The 19,545-nt window shown below is 48.7% G+C and overlaps 3 protein-coding genes across 3 annotated transcripts; 1 reads left to right on the top strand and 2 right to left on the bottom strand.

Annotated features, from left to right (window-relative positions):
- Positions 1–15: 15 nt before the first annotated feature.
- Positions 16–1,347, top strand: LOC112882236. Its single transcript, XM_025947249.1, has 2 exons — positions 16–789; positions 886–1,347. The coding sequence occupies exons 1-2, from the start codon at positions 100–102 to the stop codon at positions 1,132–1,134; spliced, it is 939 nt and encodes a 312-aa protein (XP_025803034.1). The 5' UTR covers positions 16–99; the 3' UTR covers positions 1,135–1,347.
- A 94-nt stretch (positions 1,348–1,441) lies between these two features.
- Positions 1,442–4,101, bottom strand: LOC112881410 (IAA-amino acid hydrolase ILR1-like 7). The gene is made up of 5 exons (XM_025946071.1): positions 3,650–4,101; positions 2,838–2,963; positions 2,384–2,698; positions 2,139–2,267; positions 1,442–1,993 (listed from the first exon to the last, which is right to left on the bottom strand). Exons 1-5 carry the CDS (start codon positions 4,037–4,039, stop codon positions 1,616–1,618), a joined length of 1,338 nt encoding a protein of 445 aa, XP_025801856.1. The 5' UTR covers positions 4,040–4,101; the 3' UTR covers positions 1,442–1,615.
- A 1,665-nt stretch (positions 4,102–5,766) lies between these two features.
- Positions 5,767–8,842, bottom strand: LOC112881623 (IAA-amino acid hydrolase ILR1-like 8). The gene is made up of 5 exons (XM_025946404.1): positions 8,374–8,842; positions 7,307–7,432; positions 6,686–7,000; positions 6,458–6,586; positions 5,767–6,366 (listed from the first exon to the last, which is right to left on the bottom strand). The coding sequence occupies exons 1-5, from the start codon at positions 8,734–8,736 to the stop codon at positions 5,980–5,982; spliced, it is 1,320 nt and encodes a 439-aa protein (XP_025802189.1). The 5' UTR covers positions 8,737–8,842; the 3' UTR covers positions 5,767–5,979.
- Positions 8,843–19,545: the final 10,703 nt, after the last annotated feature.

The raw sequence follows: 19,545 nt of genomic DNA, 5'->3' as shown, positions 1-19,545 counted from the left end.
ACACAGCACACAAGAACTCCTCCTGATCGAGTCTCGAGCGCCACTAACACCTGCAGCTAGCTAGCTCTTAGCACTGCTGATCTCTTCGAGCCTAGACCCATGGCGACCAACCCATCCAGCCTCCGACTCCAAGTCACTCCCAGCGCCGCGCCCACCGAGTGCAGCGAGCTCAGCTTCCAGGGCCTGTACCTGTTCCACACGCCCCTGGGCCCCAAGGCCAACCAGGCCCTGATCATAGACGGCAAGGGGCCGATTGGCGCCACTGCCGTCAACAACTGGACGGTGTGCGACGGGCCAGGGCCGGACGCCAAGGTCGTCGCCCGCGCGCAGGGCCTACACATCCAGGCCGGGAACTGGCTCAACTCCTTCAGCCTCGTCTTCGAGAACGAAGGGTTTAGTGGGTCCACACTTCAGGTGATGGGGATCACCGTCGAAGCTGGGGAGTGGGCGATCGTTGGGGGCACCGGCCAGTTTGCCATGGCGACCGGCGTCATCACCAAGAAGTTCCATGAGCAGAGAAGCGACGGCAACATCATAGAGCTCGCTATCCGTGCCTTCTGCCCACTGCTCAAAGGGACAAGGGTGCAGCACCCTGTCACGAAGATTGGGACATGGGGTGGGAGCGGAGGGAACCCTATGGACATCACCGAGGCGCCCAAGCGTCTGGAGAGCATCACCGTCCGCAGCGGCCCGGGCGTCGTCGCCGCCATCGCCTTCTCCTACGTCGACCACGCCGGCCAGAAGCACGCCGCCGGTCCCTGGGGCGGCTCCGGTGGGCAGCCTCACACGGTATGCAGTTAACAATCTAGCAGCAGTGGATAATTAGTTACTGTGGAATAGTGTTCGATCTCCTCATCATCCTCACCGAGTCCGACGACCGTGCAGGTCCAGCTCGGCGAGTCCGAGGTCGTCACCCAACTGTCCGGGACAGTCGCCGGCTTCGGCGGCATCGCCGCCGTGGTAACCTCGATCAAGTTCGTCACCAACCTCGGGACCCACGGGCCGTGGGGGGAGGAGAAGGGGACCCCGTTCGCCGTCCCCGTGCAGCCTGGCAGCGGCGTCGTGGGCTTCTTCGCGCGCAGCGGGATCTACCTCGATGCCATCGGCGTCTACGTGCGCCCCTCTGAACTCTGAATGAAGCAGCAGCTGCTTCTTGATCGGTCGGCCGGCTTGCTGTTTCCGATTTGGCTTGCTTTCGTTTGACACTTCTCTGATGTACAACGAACTGAGTTAGGGGATCCTCCGATCCCCTCTCGGGTGTCTTGTTTGTGTGGCGTGTTTGCTTCCGTGTCTAGCTTGTTTGATTTGGTCAAATAATAAAGATGTCGACCGAAGATTGATCTATCATTTCTGATCCAAGGAACAAACATTTTTTTAAAAAAAACAAACTTATTCTAAATGTTCTTGTTACATGCATCGAACAGCCAACAAAACACCAGGATGAGAGAACTCCAAATATTTAAATGTTCATTTAATTCCATCTCCAGAAACCGCGCAGAAATCCAGAGGCAACCGAAGTATGAAAAGAATACAAAGGCGAAACTACAACTTGACCTTCAGTATCCTAATCTGTGTACAAGTAATGAAGCAACAGAATCACATTTCTAAGTTCAGTTCACTCTGCCGGGGCTGCGTGTTTATTCAGGTACTCGATCGCCACGGCAGCGTGGATGGCAGCTCCTACCGGCAGCACATCCTCATCGATCACAAAGTGAGGGGAGTGCAGGGGATGCATCGCCTCCATGGTCTTGTTGCGGACTCCGATCATGAAGAACGCCCCCGCAAATCTCTGCGCGTAGAAGGCGAAGTCCTCGGCGCCCATTAATGGGGGGCCTCTCCTCACATTGCCCTCCCCGAGCATGGTCTCTGCAACTTCTCTGGCATGGTGGTACATCCCTTCGTCGTTTACAGTTGCTGGATATGCCTGGAGCTTGTCCTCCATGAAGTCGACAGTGGCGGCGCAGCGGTGGACAGTGGCATGCGCTTCTATGATCTTTGAAAGAAGTAAAAAGTTACCATTTGCAGTTATAAGTGCATCAGAGGAATGAAAATTTTTATTGATCCCCACTACAGACTACAGAGTGATGCCCCTGGTTTCAGGTGAAATGGAGAAATAGAGTGCTTGTTTCATTGCTTACCTCTTTGATCCTCTTCTTAAGATACGAAAAGCCTTCTGTCGTCAAGCTCCTGAACGTGCCTCCGAAGGATACTGACTCAGGAATGACATTGTGAGCATGGCCTCCTTTCATGAACGTGACTGAGACCACCTGACGGTAAGCAACAAAGAGGAGGTCATGCCATTGTCAGAGTAACATCTGAATATGTGCTGAACAAGTTGAGACATAAGATGTTATAATGCAAACACAGTAAGCTGTCCACATACTGCAGCCTGGAGGGGATCAATTTCCCGGGCAACTAGCAGCTGAAGGCTGACGATGGCAGAGGATGCCGCAACAATGGGGTCCACAGCGTCGTGCGGCGCCGCAGCGTGCCCGCCTTTCCCGGTGACCGTCACCAAAAATCTGCCTGATGCTGCAAGAAACGGCCCTGGTCTGGACGCAACGGCGCCCACAGGAAGGCTTGGATCAACATGCAAGCCGAAAATGGCCGACACATCGTCTAGGACACCTTCTCTTAGAACATGGTAAGCCCCGCCGTAACCTTCTTCTGCTGGCTGGAAGACGAGCTTCACAGTGCCCTACAAAAAAAGTCAAACCACAACAAGATAATCAAGTCACTGGGCAGAACCTGTTTTGAGTAGCTGATGATTCCTCTTCTCGTTTTCTTTCTTTTGGGCATGGAGGACTTCAATTCAAGCTCACAAGTTCTGGTCATACCTTCAAATCATCCTTCCGAGAGTGAAGTACTTTAGCTGCTCCAAGAAGCATGGTTGTGTGAGCGTCATGCCCACAAGCATGCATCTTTCCATTTTCCTTGCTCTTGTGCTCCCAGTCTACCAATTCCTGCCAGATGTATCACAGACCATTAGCAAAGAGACAGTTTTCACTGGCCATGCAAAAACCAGTAGAGTTACTAATCTAGCAACTAGCAAGAGCATTTGAATTGGATTGCTGCTTGATACCACTGCATCCAACTTGTCCCCAAACTAAACATGTAAACGGTTTCATTTCACGAACGAAAATGAAAGCAAATTACTCTCTGTTCATCTCATGTTTAACAAAGCTCTGGCTCTGCTTTGATTAAGTCAAGTAACAAGCCCATGATATGATTCGACAAGCTATAGAATCCAAAGCAGAGGTATCCTAACATAATGGCAAGTGTGATTCTAGGTTGGTATACCTAATTGGATCGATTGCCAAAGTCATTGGTGGATTATATATTTAATTAACACAAGGCATCTGAAGTCATGAGACAGAATTACAGAAAGAGGGATCAGAGTTCAGAGATACTGAAATTAAAAAAAAAATGTCAAGTAGCAACCAAATAGAACTGTGCAAAAACTAGGAAAATTTGTAATGATCTAATCCGGTTTGTCCTTCATCTAAAAAAATTATAATGAACTAATAAAATGAAGCTAAGTACACTAGATGAAAGGATAAGAAAATTTTTATCTTTGTGCGAAGAAATCAGTTGGAAAGCAATACGAGAGGCATGACCGATCCAACTCCCGATCGAGAAGGGCACGGACCTGCAAGGGGAGCGCGTCCATGTCCGCCCGGAGCGCGACGACGGGCCCATCGCCACCGCCGGCGATGGTCGCCACGACGCCAGTCTGCGCGACGGGCCACGCGTACGGCACGCCGATCGCGTCGAGCTCGGCGCGGACGAGCTCGCTGGTGCGGTGCTCCTGGAAGGCCAGCTCGGGGCGCTCGTGGATGCGCCGCCGCACGCCGCGCAGCCACGCGGCGAAACTCGGCGCGCGGGCCGCGCCCAGGAGTTCGCCTCCGAGAGCTGGCGACGACGACGACGACGACGACGCCGCGGCGCGCGGCGGGAGGCGGGGCGACAGGACGAGGAGGAGGAGGAGGAGGAGGAGGAGGAGGGGAGTCGTCGCGAGGAGAGACGGCGGCGAGGCCATGGCTGAAAACAGAACAGTTCGCCTCCGAGTGACGGCTGGAACGCGCAACCTGTTCTGTTTCAATCAGTTGGATAGCGCATCCGGCAAATGAGCTGTTTTCAGCGCTCTCTCAAGAGGCTTTTTTTTTTCTTTTTCCTTCTCGTCGAAGCCTCAAACAATTTTTTCCACTTTCCCTTCGGTCAAAAATATTTTGCATCCTTTTTGCAAAAAGAAAATATTTTGCATCCTTTTCAAAAAAATATTTTGCATTTTGAACATCATAGGTCCCTGTAACAGAAAATAATAATGTTACCACTCTTTTCTGTTAAAAGATACATTTTTAAATTTAATATATTTATAAGATTACAGAAGTATATTGAAGGCAAACCTAAGCATACAGGCGTATTGTTTCCATTTTATCAAAACAAAAATTATAAGATTTATTGGTAGCCAAAGTTTAAAATATGCTTCGTCGGACTTTATTCAACACATCAATAATTTGTGATTCCAATGAGAGTAGCTTTTCGTTGAGTTTTTTATTAATTAAAAATCCAATCCTACACCCTATAGAAGCCAGCTTATCAAAATAGCATCCTACAAAACCAAACCTGTTTTTAGCTTCTAAATAAAATACAATTTATCTTCTCAAAAATCAATTTCAAAACCTGTCAAATAAAAGGGCCTAGAAACAGAAGTTTCTCTTATTAATTCATTTCCTTCTGAGTAGCAGCCGATGTGTCCAGCTTCGCAACCACTTTTCTTTGACTTTGATAAAGACACCAAGCTTTAGAATCAGGCCAAACAACCAAATCTCACTTGTTTAGATACCGAACAAACGAATCCCAAAATATATGATTCTCTTGAAGTTGACTTTGAATCATCTTTAGGCTTTAGCTTATCGAAAGGCTAAGACCGATCCTACTTAAAGAATTTCCTTTTATTATTTTTTTTAAAATGCCACATTATCTAAGATATGCTTCGAGTGCGCCTTTAACAATAACATGTACTATAAGGTACGGAGTAGGTACAAGAATCCACAAAATATTTTTGCTTACATGGCAAAAGGAACAAATGAAGAGAGATAAAAGGCATCTACTATTTAGTAGTGAGTCTATAACGACTCTAATCGCATTAGCATTTCACTCCCGGATTACAAGTGGACCATAATGGTTTTGAGGAATGTGCTATAGCTTCAGAACTGGACAGGTTATCTATTGAGATATTCATTAATAACATGAACAACCGTATAGCTAGTAATAAGCTAACTTTTTTGTTGGAGATACGATGCTCTGGGTTAATGAACGAAAAACCATAATGACATTCTTAGTCCAAGGTTTTCTTGTGTGGCTTCCATAAATGCCATATATTTGAGTTGATGAATGAAAAGAAAATCTCCCAATGCAGAATTTCATTTCACAGTTTCATAGGGTACCAATGTTAGAAATGGAGAGTGCTTCCATCTCTGTTCTGCAGACCCAAGCCTCAAACGTGAAAAATAACAGTAAACTACAATTTTTTTATTTAATCGTGCCCGTTTGGATTCGAATTCAAGACATGTATGGTTAACACCGTATTGACTTGCATGCATCAACCGGATCACTTATGCTTAAACACTAAGCGTGCCGCGCATGTCGATAGCTCAATTGTTTGTGTTGTGTAGGGTTACGAGATGCTGAGGATTTTAACTCCATTAACTGATAACACTCTTGATCTTTTCGCACAAAAAAAATAAAGAGGAAAGGTAAAAATATGATACAAATTTTGAAAGAAAAAAATTACTGCACATGCTTGGTACCCAGAAAGTTATGACAAACAAGTCTTTCAATATACTACATACATATAAGGTTTGCTCCTTTTCTTTTCATTGCAAAACCTACATGGTTTGGTATCAAACTAGGAGAATTTGCATTCCCATTTCAGGAATCCATGCAGCACCTTGCTGACCAAATTAAAAGAGCTTCTTACTTTGAGGTTGAGGCGCACTGGTTTTTGTTCAGATACTCAATTGCCACGGCGGCATGGAACGCAGCTCCAATCGGAAGAGCGTCCTCGTCCATGACGAAGTACGGCGAGTGCACCGGGCGCACCCTCTCCATGGTGGTCTCGTTGCCGACGCCGATCATGAAGAAGGCGCCCGCCGCTCTCTGCGCATAGAACGCAAAGTCCTCGCCACCCATGGTCTGGGGAGCAATCTTGACATTGGCTTCTCCAAGCATGCCCTCGGCTACTTCTTTGGCATGGGCATACATCCTTTCATCGTTGACAGTGGTTGGGTACGGCCGGAGGTCCTCCTCTAGGAAGTCGACGGTGGCGGCGCAGCGGTTCACGGTGGCTTGGGCCTCTATGATCTTCCAAAGAAGCATCAGGTTGTTGTCGCTTGTCAGTTGACAGCAGTGTGGAAGGGAAATTCAGATACGAGGAACTGAGATACTTGTTTACCTCTTTGACCCTCTTCATGAGATATGATAGACCCTGATCGGTCATGCTTCTGAAGGTGCCACCAATTGTCACCGACTCCGGGATGACATTGTAAGCTTCACCTCCTTTCAGCAATGTGACAGACACCACCTGAAAGTCAGCCACCAGATGATTAAGATTCTTCAGAATCACAAGCAAAAAAAAAAAATTAGTTACAGAGCTAATCCAACTGAATGTCTGATAGCATACAGCAGCTTCAAGAGGATCGGTTTCACGGGAGACAAGTTGCTGGAGGCTGAGGATGGCGGAGGACGCAGCAATCACAGGATCAATGGTGTCGTGAGGGCCACCGGCGTGCCCTCCTTTCCCGGTGAATGCTGCAGCGAACCGAGCTGCAGCTGAAAGGAGTGGTCCTGGCCGGGATGCCACAACGCCTACCGGGAGATCCGGGATGACATGCAAGGCGAAGATGGCCGAGACATCGTCCAGGAGACCTTCTTTTAGAACGAAGTAGGCCCCAGCGAACCCCTCTTCTGCTGGCTGGAACACAAGCTTGATAGTACCCTGAAGATGTATGTAATGAGGAGCCACAGATATTCACCTTGACTTGTCGTTCTCAATTGACTATTTGAAACAAAAGATACAGTATATGGTTTATAATTATGCTGAAGTGAAATGATTTGTGACGCAACAATGATCAAACTCATCTAACAATAATTTGAATTTACAGGAGTGCATGACAACTCAGTGCCTCATTACAAACATTGCACGAAAAATGGAGTTCTTGCGATGTTGAGCAAGGATTTAGTTTGGATTTCTTTGTTGTGGAATTAAGATTGTTTTTGGGTAATAAGTTAGTTGCAGAGTTACCTTCAAGTCGTCCTTCCAAGATTGGAGTAGCTTAGCGGCTCCAAGAAGCATGGTGACATGAGCATCATGCCCACAAGCATGCATCTTTCCATCCTCCTGACTCTTGTGCTCCCAATCCACCATTTCCTGCCAAAGGACCGCATCATTGTCAGGAAAACACCCGCGCAACGACGACAATACTAGAACCCTTGCGGTGCAATCACCGATTGATTCCGTGCACGCGCAGATCCAAATAAGATATGTTCAAGCTAGGGTACAGTGTAAAACTTTTACTGTCGTTTTCGTTCTTAGTGTGTACACCATATTTGATTGGTCTGACTCTCAATGCCGTGCAAGATGTCACCAAACAAGATTCAGATATTGTGTTTCTTGTTCCATGTCATTTTCATTCTTAGTATTACATCATATTCGATGTCACCCAAGGGACGCTATGTTGGATTTGTCTAAAGTCTCCACCACCTGATTTTGATTGTTTAATTAAATTGGGTTCGATGATTGCAAAACTTAATTCAAAGGTGCTCTCCAGGCAAGATTTCCTGTTTGGTTGGTGCACTGATTCTTTTTCAGTAATAACTTCAAGCCTTACCACATATCTGAATATCGACGAACGACACAGTAAAGCAAATACGCAATGAAAAAACTTTCATAGTGGGTCTATGAGAGTTGAAAAACACAAGACAAAGTAAGATAACCAAGTTGTGGCTCACATGGAACATCTGATTCATCAAGAGAAAGGGCGCAGGGGCTCTATGGCCTACTGTTGTTGTCTCTCTACCTTTGCTTTCTCTATCAGATAAAAATAGGAGCAAGTAGCAATGACATATCCTCCTGGTAATGACAATTATAAAAGCAACCATCCAATTCAAACTTCATCCTCAATTTTTTGTTACCACTCTTGAATTTATGCATGAATGCTCACCGTTTAGCAACGAAGAAAATACTTTAGTTTTACAACTATAAAAGGTTTGAATTTTACCAGTTGAAATGAAGATTGAAGCGAGCAATCGCATGGCAAGCGAATGGAAGAAAGGTTTGGAGCAGCCGAGCAGGGCCCAACACTGACGTACCTGAACGGGTAGCGCGTCCATGTCTGCCCGGAGCGCGACGACGGGGCCGGCGCCGCCGCCGCCGGCGATGGTGGCCACGACTCCTGTCCGGGCGACGGGCCACGCGTAGGGGACGCCGAGCGCGTCGAGCTCGGCGCGCACGAGCTCGCTGGTGCGGTGCTCCTGGAACGCCAGCTCCGGGTGCCGGTGGATGCGGCGCCGCAGGCCGCGCATCCACGCGGCGAACGCCGGGGCGCGCGCCGCGCCCAGGAGGTCTTCGGCGACGTGGGCAGCCGTCGCCGGGCTAGAGGCGGCGCCCGCCAGGTGAGGCACGAGGAGGACGAGCGCGAGGGCGACGACGTGGTGGGAAGCAGACGGAGCCATGGACGCGAGCGCCACGAGGCTTCACTGCACGAGACACTTGTTTGCGCAAGGACACTGCGGCGACTTTGTCAGATACTGTGAGCCTAGAGAAGTGCAGGGTTCCCCAATTCTTTTTTTATTTGATGCCCTCAACGTACGGGAGACAAAAAAAAGAAGATTTTGTAGTTCTCTACCCATTTTCTAGCCAGACGCAGCATAATGCGGTGCATGGTTTATAAGGGCACGTAAAAGAGAATCTTATCATTTTGAAGTATTAAATAAATTTTAATTATAAAATTAATTGCAAAACTCATGGACTAATTCGCGAGATGAATCTAATCCAAAATTAGCGGATCTTGTGACATCCAGGTGCTTAAAATTAAAACATATTAAATGTTAGTAGAAAGTATGTATGTTTGATTTTGTATAGGTGTGCTAACATTTGAATGCAAAGGGAAAAGGGTATTTGTGTAATTTTGTAAAATATAGGTCCTTTAGTGTTAAATGGGTGAGAATGGGAAGTAAAAATCGAAACATATGATGGTTTTTGAGTGAAAAGTTAAGAACTTACTTTTAACCCCAAATAGAGGTAAAACTACCTATAGGATGCAAGTGCAGTGTAGAATTTTTAATGGGATTCTTTGCCAAGTTTTATATTATTTTTAAATTCTTAGCTCTTTTGTAACTGAACATTAAAGGAAAGTTGTAGATCTTGTTGCACTCTACACTTTTGCTTTTGGGCACATTTTTATTTGAGCTATGGTTTGAAAGTTAGCTGGACTTTACAGTAGAGTCCCTGCATTTTTGGAAAATTATGAGTCAGTCCCTTCGTCTACCTCCAACCCCCTGCTCTGCTCTGCTCTGTTTTTGCTCTGCCCGACGCCCCGCCGCCCTCGACGGCCATGTGCCGAGCTTTAACTGCCCGCGCGCCGCCCCTCTGTGCACCACGTGTTACCCTTGCACCTTGCCGCCGCTCACCCGACCGCGCTGGCCTCTCCCCGCCTTGCCGCGCCGCGCTGCCATCCGCCCGAACTGCTTTCCGCCGCTGCTCACCGTCGTTGCAGCCCTGCCAGCGCCACCTCCTGCTTTTGGCAGTCACCACGCGTCGCTCCCTGGTGGACCGCCGCTCTAGTTTCCTCCGCTGTCTTCTCCCGCACGCGCCACGCTGCCCCTGCCACTGTCCGAGCTCCGCCTGTGTCACACCCGATTTATAAGAACATAAATCGAGCAATCATATATGCGCCAGGATCAAGTCACGCATATATACAACAGATTATCAAGATATCACAACACATGTCAGGAATAACATTAATATAAATCGTAAACGAATCATAAATGAATTATTTTATTACAACCGAATCAAGAATCGGTCCAAGAGTTGCGGAAGCGTAAAAGAGATACATGAAGAGCTGGGCGCCACAGGGACGTCGACTGGGAGACAAACGCCTAGAAGTCATCGAAGCCGCTGACGTAGTCCTCCACGTTGCCGGGCACTGAGCAGCAGTCGAAGATATCCAAAATAGAACAGAAGAGTAGAGAGGCAAGTGTGAGTACAAACTCGTACTCAACAAGTATAACACGAGCATGAGGCTCTAAGGTTAGCTGACTTAACTGCATTAGCTTTTAGTCTTGGCATATTTTATTAAAGCTAATTACTACAAGTGGATGAATTACCATAAACCCAATTGCATAATAAATTAATCAATATTAATTAAGAACTACTGAGATCCACCCAAACCAACCACCCGGGGAATCGCCCTCGTCAAAGGTTGATAACCCCACTAATCAGACGGAGGATCTGGGCCGCTCATGACTGTGAGCACAGCTGATATATCAGTTTTACACTCTCGAGAGGTTGCACAACTTTACCCACAAGTCGTGAGCTACGCTAGTTGTTCATCACACTTCCTTAGGTGAGATGGCTAGCAAGCACACTACGAGACCGTTACAAAGGATCACGTTGGTAAGGTGTAACCGCTAAGGATTCTGGATCAGCGACGATGGGGCCCACCTCCGGGGGTACAAGACACACAGCACAGACCAAGCCGGAGGAGCAGGGACCATTGAAGCTTACCACCCCTCTTGCCCACGCAGGTAAGTTACTCCCGAACCAACACGACCTAATTAGTAAGTCAAGACCGTCCCATTCCAGTCTTGTGGTTGCGCGGTTGTCCCAGGTTGTCGCTCTATGAACCGGTCCTTATGGAGAGTGGCCAACCAAGCACTAAGCACCGTGCTGGCCCCCTAAACCATGTTTCTAACAAAACATCTTTTAAGGGCGCACAAACCACTCAAGCACACAGCACAGAGGGTCGGCTCCAGAATTAAGTTGCATAAGACCATTAATCCAATTAATTAAAAAGGACCAAGATTTGTTATAGCGCAGCAACCTAGCACAACTAATCAAAAATGCAACCCATAGGATATATATAAAGGATATAAAGGTGGCTAGGAAATCCTTATAGGCATACAGAATTAAATGCGGTATGAAATTGTATTTAAAGGTGATAGGAGGTTCATGTTATACTTGCCTTCCTCGTACTCTCCCGGCTGCTGCTCGAACTGCTCGGAAGACGGCTGCTCCTGGTACTGGTCCAAAGGCTCCGTGTCTACTCACGATCGTAACAGCAATACATGTCCACACATGCACACACATGCAAACAATAGCAAAATATAAGAAAACAGTACACCATTACACAGAAACAGCACACAAAACTAGTCTAAAGCTATTCTACGCGTTACAACGATCGCGTGGATATAAAGAACACCTAAAACGGAGCTAAAACGCGAAAACTGCGCTCGAAACAAGATCCAGGGACTTATTTGTAAGAAAACTGGAGGTTCTAAGGGGTTCTGCGCAAAAACCGAGAACTCAAACATAAATAAACCCTAGACGCAGGGGCTAGCTGGCTTAAAACCTCAGGCTGGACGGCGGGTACAAATCCCAGGAAGTTCAGGGGTTAAAAGGGAAGAAAAAGGGCCTTTCTGTAATTATTTTTGAGCTAGGGTTGGACGGCGGGTTGATTTCCCCAAAAGGCAGGGGCTCTTTAGCAAATCTAATAGGCTGAAGCGGTATGTTTTAATCTGAGCCGTTGGATCTGGTTTATACGGCCCAGATTAGACACTATAACGCGAAGGGGTACGCGCGATCGTCGGCCTTCGGATCAAGATCGAATGGTCAAGGTAAGATCTGCGGCTGAAACTCACGAGGTCCACCGGATTCAAAATGAGTGGCTGAGATCTAATGCTGATCGGGATCGAATCCGATCCGTTGGTTTGAAATCGTGCGGCGCGGGTTGAGTACCGGTCTGGATCTAATCCAGACCGTTACCCTCGGATCGAACGGTGGGGCAAACTCCGGCGGCGGCGGAACTGCGGGCGCGGCGGAAAGCTCGCCGGCGCTACGCGATGGGCCGACTCCGTGGGCGATAGACGACGGGATCCGGTCGGGGAGAGAGAGAAGGACACAGGGAACTCGTTTGGGGGAAAAGGAGGCGGCTAGATCGGCCGTAGCGGCGGGGCGACGGCGACGTGCGGCTCGGGGACGCCGGCGAGCGCGCGCGGCCGCGGAGAAGCGAGACCGAGGGGAAAGAGAGGCGGGGGAGGATCCTTACCCCACCGGGGTAAACCCGCGGTGCTTGGGCGGCGGCAGAAGGCGGCGAGGAGACGGCGCGGCGGCGATCCGAAGCTTGCGGCGGTGGCGGTGCTCGGAGCTAGGGTTTGCGCGGACGGGGCACGACGGCGGCTTAAGGGAAACCCTAGAGAGGCGGCGGGCTTTGTAGGGCGGCTGCGGCACCCTGGAGCGCGGGCCCAGGGGAAGGGGCTCGCCGGGGACATCGGAGGCCGTTGCGCCGGGGAGGAAGAAGGGGAGGGGGAAGAGGGCGCTGACGCGCGGGTCCCAGCTGCCAGCGAGAGAAGAGAGGGGAAGGGCGCGTGGGATGGCCGGGCTGAGGGGAAAACTGGGCCGGGGTCGTGGCCCACGCGGGGAGAGGAGGGGAAGGGAGTGCTGGGCTTCGGGGGAGAACTTGGGCCAGGGGGAAAGAGAGAGCCCGTGAGGGAGAGAGGGAGAGGGTTTTGCGCTGGGCTGAGAGAGAGGGTTTGGGCTGGCTCCCTCTTTTCCTTTTTCTTCTTTCTTTTCTTTTCTACACTCAAACCTTCAAACAACACTATTTGAATTCAAACAAGTTTGAATTCAAACCTTATAAATTCAACACAAACAAAACAATGCTGCAGCATGAATGCACAAACAATTTAATCCTATGATAAAGTTTAACTACTTGCGTTAGAATTATTTTAAATGCGAGATAAATTAGAGAAAACCCTGGAAAATTTTATTTGAGCCCAAAATAAATTCATTAAAATTTAAAGAAATTACCTCAGGGTGTTACAAACCTACCCCCCTTACAGGAATCTCGTCCCGAGATTCGGATAGGCTAGCTAGCAAAGAGATCGGGATATGTCTTCCTCAGCTCATCTTCTCGCTCCCAAGTAGCCTCATCCTCCGTGTGATGACTCCACTGAACTCGGCACATCTTGATCTTCTTGTTTCTAGTCACTCTCTCAGATATCTCTAGAATCTTCACCGGATGCTCGATATAGGTCAGATCTTCCTGCACATCTAACCCTTCTATCGGTGCTTGCTCTTCTGGCACTCTCAAGCACTTCTTCAGCTGAGACACGTGAAACACATCGTGTACTCCCGAGAGATTGAGAGGCAACTCCAAACGATATGCCACCTCACCTTTCCGTTCTAACACCTTGAACGGACCAATGTATCGAGGGGCTAGCTTCCCTCTCACATTAAACCTGCGGATTCCTCTCATCGGCGAGACCTTCAGATATACATGATCACCCACTGCGAAGGTCAAATCTCGGCGACGAACATCCGCATAGCTCTTCTGACGAGTCTGAGCGACCCTCAGATTTTCTCGCACCTGCTGTACCAGCTGTTCGGCCTCCTCAACAATATCCGGACCAAACACCTGCCTCTCACCAATCTGATCCCAATACAGCGGAGTCCTGCACTTCCGACCATACACGGCCTCGAAAGGAGACTTCTTCAGACTGGCCTGATAACTGTTGTTATACGAAAATTCTGCATACGGCAGGCATTTATCCCAGCTGGTACCATACTGAATAGCGCAGGCCCGAAGCATATCCTCCAACACTTGGTTGGTTCTCTCTGTCTGCCCATCTGTCTGAGGATGATAAGCCGTACTGAAGCGCAGCTTCGTATCCAACGAATCATGCAACTGCTCCCAGAACCGTGAAGTGAACTGAGATCCTCGATCAGATATAATCTTCTTAGGAACACCATGCAGACAGACAATTCTGGAGATGTACAACTCTGCGAGTCTAGCACCGGAGTAAGTAGTGTTCACCGGAATAAAATGAGCAACCTTCGTCAACCGGTCCACTACTACCCATATGGAGTTGTACCCTTTCTGAGTACGAGGCAAGCCAACAATGAAGTCCATTGTGATTTCCTCCCATTTCCACTCTGGAATCTTCAACGGCTGCAATAACCCTGCTGGCCTCTGATGCTCTGCCTTGACACGCTGACAAGTGTCACAGATAGCCACGTACTCCGCAACGGAACGCTTCATTCCATACCACCAGAATCGTTCCTTTAGGTCGTAATACATCTTCGTACTGCCTGGATGGATAGAATATGCTGTATCATGAGCCTCACTCAGAATCAACTTCCTGAGGTCATTCACATCCGGCACACATATACGACCCTTGTACCACAAGGTACCCTGATCATCCTCTCTGAAATGAGGAGCCTTGCCAATCTTGAGCAACTCACGAATCTCCTGCAGCTTCTGATCTTCCTTCTGATGCTGCCTGATCTCAGCCTCTAGAGTGGGTTCCGCCTCGAATGATGTACCCGAGGTGTGATGCAAGAAACCCAGACTCAACTGCTCAAACTCCTCGCATAACTCCTGAGGCATCTGAAAAGCCACGGCCATGTTAACATAGCTCTTCCTGCTCAGAGCATCTGCTACAACATTGGCCTTGCCCGGATGATAGTGAATCTCCAGGTCATAATCCTTGACCAACTCTAGCCATCTTCTCTGCCGCATATTCAGCTCACTCTGAGTGAAAATATACTTGAGGCTCTTGTGATCGGTGTAAATATCACACCTCTGCCCAAACAAGTAATGCCTCCATATCTTCAGAGCATGTACTACTGCGGCTAACTCCAGATCATGTGTGGGATAATTCAGCTCGTGCCGGCGTAACTGCCGCGAGGCATAAGCTATCACTCTGCCTTCCTGCATCAGAACGCAACCAAGACCATCTCTCGAAGCATCACAATACACTGTGAACCTCTTGCTCTGGTTTGGCAGAGTAAGGACTGGCGCCGTAGTCAACCTCTTCTTCAGCTCCTCGAAGGCACTCTGACGCTCATCAGTCCAAGAGAAATCCACACCCTTCTCCAGCAAGGAAGTCAAAGGCTTCGCAATCTTGGAGAAATTCTCAATGAATCTCCGATAATAACCTGCTAAGCCCAGAAAAGAGCGGACTTCCTTCACCGTCTGTGGTACAACCCAGTCAAGCACATCCTTCACCTTTCCGGGGTCCACAGCAATACCTCCCTTGGAGATCACATGACCGAGGAACGGAACCTCGTCAATCCAGAACTCGCACTTGCTGAGCTTGGCGTACAGCTTGTGCTCTCTGAGCCTCTGCAACACAAGCCTCAGATGCTTCTCATGCTCCGCTTCTGACTTGGAATATATCAGGATATCATCAATAAATATCACCACAAAGGTGTCCAGATAATCCATGAAAACCTTGTTCATCAGATGCATGAAGAAAGCCGGAGCATTGGTCAAGCCAAAGGACATGACCGTATACTCATATAACCCATACTTGCAGGTGAATGCCGTCTTCGGGATATCCTCAGGACAAATCTTCAGCTGATGATACCCAGAACGCAGATCAATCTTCGAGAATACACAAGCACCCTGAAGCTGATCAAAGAGGTCTTCAATACGGGGCAATGGATGCTTGTTCTTTATAGTGACTGCATTCAGATCCCGATAATCGACGCACATTCTCTTCGCGCCATCCTTCTTCTCTACGAGCAATACAGGAAAAGCCCAAGGAGAGAAACTACGACGAATATAGCCCTTGGCTAGCAACTCGTCGATGGTCTTCTTAACCTCCTCATGTTCGACAGGAGCCATACGATAGGGCCGCTTAGCAATAGGAGCTGTGCCAGGCAAGAGATCAATCGAAAACTCAATGTCGCGATCAGGCGGCATACCTGGCAAATCATCCGGAAAGACATCCGGGAATTCAGACACCACGCGAATACCATCCGTGGGTCTAGCCTCCATCTGATGAAGAAATCCAGAAGGCTCTGTGGCTCCAACAGTGACCTCCTGACCATCCGGTGCTGACAGAAGAACAGTCCTCTGAGCACAATCTATCCGGACTCCCCACTTAGAAAGAGTCTCCATCCCGAGGATCACATCAATGCCCTTGGAGTCTAGCACCATCAGATTCGCACTGAAATCTACCCCCCTTATGGCCACACTGACTCTGGGACAGAAGACATGAGACCTCAACTGCCCTCCCGGTGAAGATACTAACATGCACCTCTTTAATGTGCTAGTAGGAATACCATGATGCTCAACAAAAGACTGGGTGATGAAAGAATGCGTAGCACCAGTATCAAAAAGCACTGTAGCAGGATGGGCATTAACCATGAACGTACCAATAACCACGTTAGGAGCCTCGGCCGCTGACTCGGCCGTCACGTGGTTCACCCTGCCCTGAGCTGGGGCCTTGGGCTGAGCTGCACGTCCCTGCTGTCCTGCCTGCGCCTTCCGAGGGCAGACGTTGGCGTAGTGCCCCGGCTCGCCGCAGTGGAAGCACACTCGCGGAAGTGCAGCGGCCTGCTGCCCAGGAGGAGGAGTGGGCGCTCCCTGCCTCTGAGCTGGTGGAGCCGGAGGCGCTGGAAGCCTCTGACCCTGTCCCGCCTGCTGCTGCTGCTGTGGACGAGGCGGGTACTGCTGCCGCTGCTGGTACTGCTGGGGCGGCCGCTGGTGCTGCTGCTGTGGAGGATACTGGTAGCGGGGACGAGTGTTGCTGCCTGAAGAGGATGGAGCCATCTTCCTCTTCTTATCCTCAATCTCCCGGCGCTTGCGCTCGGTGTTGAGGGCCGCATCAACCAGCTGGTTGAAGTTGTCGAAGCGGTGGTTCAGCAGCGCATACTGGATGTGATCATCCAGTCCCTCCTTGAAGTACTCCTGCTTATCGCTATCACGAGCGATGTCAGCAGGGGCGTAGCGGGCAAGCTGAAGGAAACGGTCACGGTACTCCGTCACCATCATAGATCCCTGAAATAACGTACACAGATAACAAGGATGGAAACCGCTCAATTGGTTAGGTTTTACGAAAGAAATCGAGGATGGATCAAGCTCAAAAGGAATGGTAGGGAATTCCGTTAATTTTTTTTACCTGCTTAAGGGCACAGAACTCCTTCTGCTTCATCTTCATAATGCCCTCAGGAATGTGATGGTTCCTGAAACGCTCACAGAACTGGTCCCACGTGAGAGCATCACGATCCCGAGCTGGGTAGGACTCCCACCAGTCAAGAGCGGAGCCTCGCAGCTGCCCTGCTGCGTACAGAACCCGCTCTCGGTCGTCGCACTGCGCAACAACCAACTGACGCTCCACCGAACGAAGCCAGTCGTCCGCCTGGAGTGGGTCCGTGGCGTGAGAGAAGGTCGGAGGATGACCTCTCAGAAAATCCGCACGCCGATCACGGGGCTGAGGTGGCGGAGGAGGCGGTGGCTGAGCATGGATCTGCTGCAGAGCCTGAACGGTGTTGTTCAGGGTAGCCATCATCTGCATCTGGAGCTGGAAGAACTGCTCCGGGGTCAGTGGTGGCGGCATCGGCAGCGGCTGACCGGTACTCTGGTTGTTCTGCTCCTGCTGGTCAGAACCGGAACCGGTGCGCCTGGTGTTCACCATCTGATTGCAACAAACGAAATTTATGAGAATAAGATATGGTGCCGCTGAGGAGATGAAAATTCGATAGGATATAACAGAGAGAAAGGATTATAGGTTTTACCCCCAACGATCTAAATCAAATTTTGTTATTTAGTTCAAGTGGGGTTAGGATCGATTTGCATGAACACTTTTTTAACTACTAGACTATGCAATCAACCAAAAATCCAAATCAAACATATGCACAATAACAAACATTCAATATTCACAAATTAGTCGAGTTTTCCACACTACTCGACCAACACACTCGTTCTAGCGTATTTTATCGGGACAACCTAAACTTATAAATTACATGATTAGGCAACTCAGGCTAACGTCTACTGAAAGCTCAAGCTATTTCTTAGAAAAGACGGGGGAGATAGCAAATTTAGGGCTTAAGACTCAAGGAATAGGAGCAGAAAAAATGATGGTTGAGGATTCGCGGAGGCAAGCAAGAGAAAAGAAGTCCTACACTCGACCAATTCTACCTAGGCTTCGTCCTACAGTCAACCTGGCTCTGATACCAATCTGTCACACCCGATTTATAAGAACATAAATCGAGCAATCATATATGCGCCAGGATCAAGTCACGCATATATACAACAGATTATCAAGATATCACAACACATGTCAGGAATAACATTAATATAAATCGTAAACGAATCATAAATGAATTATTTTATTACAACCGAATCAAGAATCGGTCCAAGAGTTGCGGAAGCGTAAAAGAGATACATGAAGAGCTGGGCGCCACAGGGACGTCGACTGGGAGACAAACGCCTAGAAGTCGTCGAAGCCGCTGACGTAGTCCTCCACGTTGCCGGGCACTGAGCAGCAGTCGAAGATATCCAAAATAGAACAGAAGAGTAGAGAGGCAAGTGTGAGTACAAACTCGTACTCAACAAGTATAACACGAGCATGAGGCTCTAAGGTTAGCTGACTTAACTGCATTAGCTTTTAGTCTTGGCATATTTTATTAAAGCTAATTACTACAAGTGGATGAATTACCATAAACCCAATTGCATAATAAATTAATCAATATTAATTAAGAACTACTGAGATCCACCCAAACCAACCACCCGGGGAATCGCCCTCGTCAAAGGTTGATAACCCCACTAATCAGACGGAGGATCTGGGCCGCTCATGACTGTGAGCACAGCTGATATATCAGTTTTACACTCTCGAGAGGTTGCACAACTTTACCCACAAGTCGTGAGCTACGCTAGTTGTTCATCACACTTCCTTAGGTGAGATGGCTAGCAAGCACACTACGAGACCGTTACAAAGGATCACGTTGGTAAGGTGTAACCGCTAAGGATTCTGGATCAGCGACGATGGGGCCCACCTCCGGGGGTACAAGACACACAGCACAGACCAAGCCGGAGGAGCAGGGACCATTGAAGCTTACCACCCCTCTTGCCCACGCAGGTAAGTTACTCCCGAACCAACACGACCTAATTAGTAAGTCAAGACCGTCCCATTCCAGTCTTGTGGTTGCGCGGTTGTCCCAGGTTGTCGCTCTATGAACCGGTCCTTATGGAGAGTGGCCAACCAAGCACTAAGCACCGTGCTGGCCCCCTAAACCATGTTTCTAACAAAACATCTTTTAAGGGCGCACAAACCACTCAAGCACACAGCACAGAGGGTCGGCTCCAGAATTAAGTTGCATAAGACCATTAATCCAATTAATTAAAAAGGACCAAGATTTGTTATAGCGCAGCAACCTGGCACAACTAATCAAAAATGCAACCCATAGGATATATATAAAGGATATAAAGGTGGCTAGGAAATCTTTATAGGCATACAGAATTAAATGCGGTATGA

This window comes from Panicum hallii, chromosome 2 (assembly GCF_002211085.1).
Source record: "Panicum hallii strain FIL2 chromosome 2, PHallii_v3.1, whole genome shotgun sequence".
NCBI classification, from domain to species: Eukaryota; Viridiplantae; Streptophyta; class Magnoliopsida; order Poales; family Poaceae; genus Panicum; species Panicum hallii.
This window is presented reverse-complemented; position numbering and strand designations above follow the sequence as displayed.